Source organism: Sinocyclocheilus anshuiensis, unplaced genomic scaffold (genome assembly GCF_001515605.1).
Source record: "Sinocyclocheilus anshuiensis isolate Anshui unplaced genomic scaffold, SAMN03320099.WGS_v1.1 scaffold877, whole genome shotgun sequence".
Lineage (NCBI taxonomy): Eukaryota > Metazoa > Chordata > Actinopteri > Cypriniformes > Cyprinidae > Sinocyclocheilus > Sinocyclocheilus anshuiensis.
Genome location: NW_015557181.1, coordinates 993,193 through 1,000,859, shown reverse-complemented (window position 1 = coordinate 1,000,859; position 7,667 = coordinate 993,193). Strand labels below are relative to the sequence as shown.

At 37.2% G+C, this 7,667-nt stretch overlaps 1 protein-coding gene across 3 annotated transcripts in view; it reads right to left on the bottom strand.

The window, feature by feature from the left end:
* Positions 1-7,667, bottom strand: part of LOC107678646 (interferon regulatory factor 2-like) — a 23,339-nt gene extending 15,672 nt beyond the window's left edge. The window contains exons 1-6 of one of the 3 annotated variants that reach the window (XM_016473996.1): positions 7,441-7,667; positions 5,749-5,841; positions 5,470-5,569; positions 3,924-4,097; positions 1,967-2,004; positions 1,746-1,845 (exon numbers count right to left, since the gene is read on the bottom strand). In XM_016473996.1, coding sequence (XP_016329482.1) covers positions 1,746-1,845; positions 1,967-2,004; positions 3,924-4,097; positions 5,470-5,569; positions 5,749-5,835 — 499 coding nt within the window. In that variant the 5' untranslated portion in view covers positions 5,836-5,841; positions 7,441-7,667. Of the gene's footprint in view, positions 1-1,745; positions 1,846-1,966; positions 2,005-3,923; positions 4,098-5,469; positions 5,570-5,748; positions 5,842-7,182; positions 7,296-7,440 lie in introns of those variants that run through there. The other 2 variants (XM_016473995.1, XM_016473994.1) reach the window with 2 other exon arrangements.

The following is a 7,667-nucleotide window of genomic DNA, read 5'->3' as shown; positions in this document are numbered from 1 at the left end:
AACCATCAATTAGGTGGCGATATGCACTAAGCATGTAAACGACCATTGAACAAAAGAAGAAGAAAGAAACAGCATGGCGTGCTTTTTCTTAGCGTCTGTTTACATAGCGACTCGTCGATTCGTCACTCTGTTGAGAATGTCTTGAGTCTTAACCAGGAACATACTCTGAGTTGAATGAACTTACTCCCGGACGCGTTTTTGGAACCACATACCTCGAGTAAGCAAGGTTTGGGGTTAATCAACCGAAAGTTCAGGGTTTAGCTAACGGTAAGTTAACCGTGCTTTCTGGAATACACCCCAGATCTGCCAAATTATGTTTAGTCTGACTATTTGGCTAAATTACATTTGGACTGTGTTGCTAAAGGCCCCGATATATTTCAAATGAAGTTTTGGTTCTTCGTTTGGGGGCAAAAAGCTGTTCGAAAAGGCTGAGTGACGGTATACTGTTTTCGAACATTCCAACACCCCGCGCTGCTGGAGGCGGAGTGTAGATTAATGTAATTTTAGATTAATGTACGCCGCTCGCGTGTATCCCCTAAACACAACAACGATGCAATGATGAAGTGTATCTAGGTGTGAGACGGGTACCAATGGTCAGAATATTATAGACAAAAGAATAATGATTAGCAGCAGTTCAGAGTCAAGTATCATGTTTGCAATAAAAAAATAACCATTATATTTCAATAATCAGTCCTTTATGGGAAGTGTGAATGGCTCATATTCTAAAAACTTTAGCATGATGTGAAAAAAAAAAATATTGGAGTCATCTCAATAACTCAAACCTGTTTATTACTTTATTTTATTATTGTTCATTTATTTTATTAAACTGGATAAATTATTACACCTTTTTATATTTTATGTGGTGTCATGATTTAATTTCGATAAAAACAAAGGTTTATTATTATATGTTCTTTTGGCATTTCATTTATTGCATACCTTTTAAATTCGCTTATTGAAAAAACATGTATTTACACATGTATTTAGTTTCTTGCCACCCTATATCTCCACTCTTTCCTTTCATTCTTTTCATGGCTTTGGAAAACTTGTCTGGGATGTTTCTCTGGGATAACTCCAGGTCGTCGACACCAAGCTTCGTTGCTATGTCTTTCTAGGAACCAAATACCTTCTCCGAATCTTTAAAGTCTCTCCGCGAGCGATCGTACAGGTACAGATACATTTGTACCATCTCAGCTATACGACACTCCAGTGAGTTCATGTTACTAGTAACTTGTTGGTGTTGTTTTTTTGGATGTTGTTCTCCTGTCTGACCTCTGTGGAATGAGAAACGAAATGGGGAAGAAAAAAAAAAAAATCGCACGTCAAAGAAGGTGGAGTTCCAGAACCCACCCACTGATTGCGTAATCGCCACGGACCAATGGTAGCTCAAAGGTGTTTAGGAGCCAAAATGAACTCCCCCAGAAAGTTCGCTTTGGTGAGCTGTTTCGAACTGCCAAAACGAACTCAAAACAAATTTGATTTTGTTCGAATTGACGTCATATCAGTTCATTCTTCGATTTCATTTGAAGTATATCAGGGCCTTAATAGATGACTCACAATTATCTGTTTTGGTGAGCAGAGAAACAAAATGTGCCACAGAGAGAAAGTATACAGATAAAAATTAATCCATAGAGCAGATAGCATATCAGATCATAACTCCTTTCTTGCTAGATTGTAAAGAACAGGTTCCACCTGAATATACTCATGTGACCTGAGCACAGGTGTGCAGGGTGGATCAGGAAGTTTACCAGAGTAATCTGCCTCCTGCTTGATTGTGACTGGGGTTTTACACGACGAAGAGCCATTACTGTTTTCCCAACTCGAAGGTGCAGGGCATGGTCGCACTGCCTGCAGTTAAAACACACACAAACACATTACATTCACATCTGTGTCAATTAATCTCATAACCTTTTTTTAAATAGAGCATTTCTGACAGCAACAGAATATACACAAGAGTGAAAGTCCATACCTTTATCTCTTCTTCTTTTTCAACTCCTCTCTTTTTTCCTTTGAGAGACACAGACACACAAATCTAGATCAGTGCATGCAAATAAATAACCCTTCAGAATGTATCAAAACGGCAGATGTCACAAAACCTGTCAAGAAGATTTCTAGGTTCTATTTCACCCCAAAATCAAAATAAAAAACAGGAAATGTAATAGTATTATATACTAGCAATATAATATTATATACTAGTTTTACTGTAATGTAAACATTTTTATTATCTTAATGATTCTGGATGCTTTACATTTTTTTTTTATTATTTTTATTCTTAATGGCAATTGTTTTTGTTTAATATGACATTATTTTAATGACAATTAAGCATGCTTATTCACACACAAGCACACACACACATATATATATATATATATATATATACATGAAAAATGTGCTTAATTGCCATGAAAATAATGTGGGGGGAAAAGACAATGAAAGTTATTCATACATGAAAAATATATATTTCTTCTAGTAACTGTTTAGGTGAAATATAAAAAAATGTATTTTATTGTCAGCTTTTATGAGATCTGTCCAAAAAGCACATGTTTTACACATACTAATATATACTAGTTTTATTATAATGTAAACATTTTTATTATCTTAAGGATTCTGGATGCTTTACATTTGTTTGTTTTTTTCTTTTTAATTGTTATTCTCAATGGTAATTCTCATTCGATCCTCATTAATAATGTTTTTATAAAGCAGTACAACAAATACTACCATGACTTCATTTTCATGACAATTAAGTGCATTTATTCACATACAGTGGGTAGATTCTGTGTTTTTCTGTCAATATGGGGTGCTGTGTGTACATTAATGAGGAAAAAAAATTAACTTAAATGATTTTAGCAAATGGCTGCAATATAACAAAGAGTGAAAAATTTAAGGGGGTCTGAATACTTTCCGTACCCACTGTACACACATTTGTTTCACTATCTTAGTGAGGACACTGCATAGACTTCGATTGATTTTATATCAGGTTAATTATATTTTCTAACAGCTAACCCAACGCCTACCCCTTAATTTACCCATCACAGAATCGTGCAGAGCACTCGATTTAAATAAAAACATCTTTTGGCTGATTAATAAGCCTTTTTAACTAGTGACGACCAGTCAACTGTCTCACTAGTGGGTTGTTAAAGTATTTCACAATATAAGTAAAGACATTTGGTCACCACAAGTGTAGTCAAAATAAGTACACACACACACGAGGTGAGGCTGCTCTCAGTGAGTTCATGAGCGCTGAACGTCTGCTGACGCCCTGGAGCTCACATCTCCGAAAACATTGAAGCAAATTTTCAAATAGACGTTATCTTTATTAACAAACTGCATATTTGAAGTCTAAACGAGTACATTCTCGCCTAAAAACTCTTAAAACTACATTCCGTGACACAAAACAGTATTATTTTTAAAATTATAGTGGATTTGGGCGTCTGCCATGACACTTGCTGTAAGAAATACAGAAAGCGGAGTGATACAAACGGTGAAATGGTTGGAGTTCTGTTATCGCTAGAATATTGCACTCCTCTCAGCCAATCAGATTCGAGGACTATAAAGAACTGTTGTATAAATATGGAATGTCCCCATAAAATATGGAAACACAACATATGTGTGTGTGTGTGTGAAAAAATACACTTAATTTTCACAAAAATAATGGGTGAAAAAATAAAAATGTATTTTTCATTTTATTCAGTTATTCATGCATGAAATTATTTCTTATTTCTTTCTAATATTTTTCGGTGAAATATGGCACACATATTTTCTTAGATCAGCTTCTGTGAGATTGACCCAAAAACATAACAGGCAAACTAAGTGGGATCACATTCTTAAGTGTGATTAAACAAACATGACAGAAATGTCTTTAAACTGCACATCATTAAGAATGAAATGAAGCAGTCAGTGTCAGTGCTGATGTGTGAGTGACTGACCTCTCTTTGAATGCCTTTCAGAAGCTGACAGCATCTTGTACACCCTGAAGGCGTTTGTTCCCTTTTTGATGCTTTTGTCTTTCACCTCCTCTATGTCAGGCAGGGAGTTCATCGCACAGCGGAAGTTTGCCTTCCATGTTTTGGGGTCCGGTTTGTCACCTGGTTGATATTTCCCTAAAAAATGGCAGTCGAAAACCGGATACACTTATAATGCAGAATGGCAGTTCACTACCACTTCAGCTCTTTATATTTGTATTGACATCATTAGTTGTAAACTTACGATGAAACTCAAACTGTAGGAATATCATGGAGACACTGCGCTGGACTCTTTTGATGTATAACAGAAACAACCACTCAAAACACCCTAGCAACCAACTAGCAAAATCCTAACAACCACCCAAAACACCCTAGCTACCGATTAGAAAATTCTAGCAACCACCCAAACACCCTAGCAACCAACTAGCAAAATCCTAACAACCACCCAAAACACCCTAGCAACCAACTAGCAAAATCCTAAAAACCACCCAAAATGCCGTAGCAACCAACTAGCAAAATTCTAGCAACCAGCCAAAACACCATAGCAACCAACTAGCAAAATCCTAACAACCACCCAGAAGACCCTAGCAACCAACTAGCAAATGCCTAGCAACCACAGAGAACACCCTAGCAACCAACCAGCAAAACCCTAGCGACCACCCAGGACACCCTAGCAACCACCCAACTAGACTTGTGCCGGTATTCGGTAATGCGGTATATCACGGAAACTTTTAACTTTATACATTTTTCTGTATTGCTTTATTGCATTTAAATGTTCAGTTATTTTTGTTATAAGAAAAAAGTTATTAAACCTGTTATACTCTATTATGACAGCACTTTTTTTAACAAAATTTCAATATCGTGATAATACCGTATACCGTAATAAAAGCATTAGCAATTAATCGCAACATGAACATTTGATACCGGCATATCCCTACACCCAACCCAGAATACCCAAACAACCAACAAGCAAAACCCTAGTGACCACCCAGAACACCCTAGCGACCAACAAGTAACCACCCTAGCAACCAACCAACCCAGAATACCCAAGCAACCAACAAGTAAAACCCTAGCGACCACCCAGGACACACTAGCAACCAACAAGTAACCACCCTAGCAGCACCCAACCCAAAATACCCAAGCAACCAATAAGCAAAACCCTAGCGACCACCCAGGACACCCTAGCAACCAACAAGTAACCATCCTACCAACCAACCAACCCAGAACACCCAAGTAACCCCTAGCGACTACCAAGAACACCCTAAAATCCATCTAGAAACCCTAGCAACCATAATGCAGCATGCCAACAACTCCTCAGATCATCCTAACACTGTAGCAGTGGATTTTGCGCAGGTAATCACCAATTAAATTGTGTTCTGAAAATTAAACCTAGTTTGAATCTAGTCTGATCTAGATCTAGTTTGAATATTCACAATCGCATCCCAACATTTCAAGAACGTTCTGTTTGTACAGCATGTATATGTGCATTTAAGTTGCATGCTGACTGCACCTGTATGGATGGCCCAGTTTCGGAAGAGTGGAGCATCTTTCTCCACGTCCCAGCCGTGTCGCGCAGCATGCATCCATGGAATCTGGAATATTCTCTTCTCCTGCAGGCAAAGAACATGCAAAACATGTCACAAGCCAAGACACACCCAATATGCACTGTGTTTGTGCATGCAGTCACATTTACGTGGCAAAATACTTCAAACAATAGCATCTTGCTCACGGCAAGTGTAACAAAACAATGCTGCAAAAAGACAAGTTTAAACAACCACATTCATAGTACCTTGTTGACCCATTTGAGCCCCGGTATTTTACAAGAGTTAATCTGCTCTTCCAACCATGGTCTCATACGCATTCTCTCCACCGGCATGCTGGCCTAGAGAAAGAGAGAGAGAAAGAGAGATCTGGAATGTGTCAAAGTTTGACAGCAACTTTTCCTCCTTCAACAGGTTCCTCTATGGCTATCCAGGAAGCACGATGACAAACTTTAACCCTATTTCTAAAAGCAAACCTCCAATGGAGAACATCTGAATCACGATTTACTGAAAGTTACTGCAAACAAAATGATTATGAGATATGATTCGTATTTGGGCTTTCGTGAAAGCAAGAGTCAGGACCGTGAGTCAGGATGTGAATGACAACACAAACAGAGGATGTTGGAGTGTTTGTGTGTGTGTGTGTGTGTGTGTGTGTGTGTGTGAGAGAGAGAGTTTATCTAGAGATGACAGACATGAGAAGATGTTTCTTAATCCATTTTCATTTCACAAAGCTCAAATCACAAGTTACCGATTAACCAATTTGAGCTCATAAAAAGGTTTATAGTTAATCACAATGAAAACTCGCGCTTTAAAATCATCCGTTTGTCGCTCAGACCTTTGAGTTTTTATGGTCCATTAGGAAATGAGAGTGAGCAAAGGCAATCAAAACACAGAACAACAACATACAAGCATTACACTGTATACTACATTCTAACATAAGCCCAGATAGGCACAATTTTGAGCCCCCAAAAAAGTTACAGTTTGAAATACAGGCATAAAACCATACAAAACCATAACCCAATAAGTAGGAATGCATGATATACTGGTCTCATATAGCTGATGTTAGTGAGTTTATATATATATATACATACATATATGTAATATTATTAAATATATTAAATAATATTTAAGTGTGGACATTTATTTTAGATGTTAGACTGTTTTTACCATCATATTGTGCCAACATAAATGAATAGCATTTGATTATAACAAAGAATCAGCACTGTTTCTTGAAGACACTTCTCATCTAAACTATTTATACCAACTATTCAACTTTCTCATTAACTATTCATCAGTAAGTTAGTATTTTATACTGTACATTATAAAACTGCAAAGCCTAAATTTAATCAAGCATCATGATTTGAACTTGACCAAAAAATACTAATAATACTAAAAATATAAAAACTATTAACTTTAGTTGTTAGTGCGTTTTATTAACACAAAATCATGTTATAAGAATATGAAGCTATATTTATCAGCTTATCAAACATAATTTGGATTCAGACAATGGTGCACCAGTTTATGACAGACACTTTCCATTACAGTGCCCGTGTTACACGCAGTACATGTCCATGTAAGTCAATAACAGCAATAATAATATCCACACGTCCGTGCAAACGTCTCAATAACATAATTTGACATTAAAAACACGTTATTCGTTAGTTATACTCAGTACTTACGGTGGAGTTACATTGCGGTGTCCCAATCATTCTTACAGCACACTAAATCAGTTGACTTCAACCTCCCCAAATAAGTATGATAGTGTTGTCAAGTCAACTCAAAAGTGAAAATAAATATTCCTTGGTTCCCATTGGACCCAAACACCCCATGACTTTCGATTTAACACTCACCCCGGCAACTCTACGTGGCCTACAGCATAAACATCCACTTATATACATATGCGCCCCATAAATACATGCGGAAATGCAATTTATTACCTGCGACGCGGAGAAATCACTCCAGGAATAAAAGCAAAGAGTGTGTGAAGAGTCTTGACAATTTGTAGTTCTCGATAACAAAACGAAAAGTCAAATAGGTTTGATTTCGCTCTTCAGATCGAAAGCAAAACAAGTGAAGGAAACAAGCGCTTGGGTGGAAATCCCCAGTGTGCGTGTGTGTGAGTGTGTGTTGTGCGCTTACTTCGTGTTTACAAATCCTACTACGG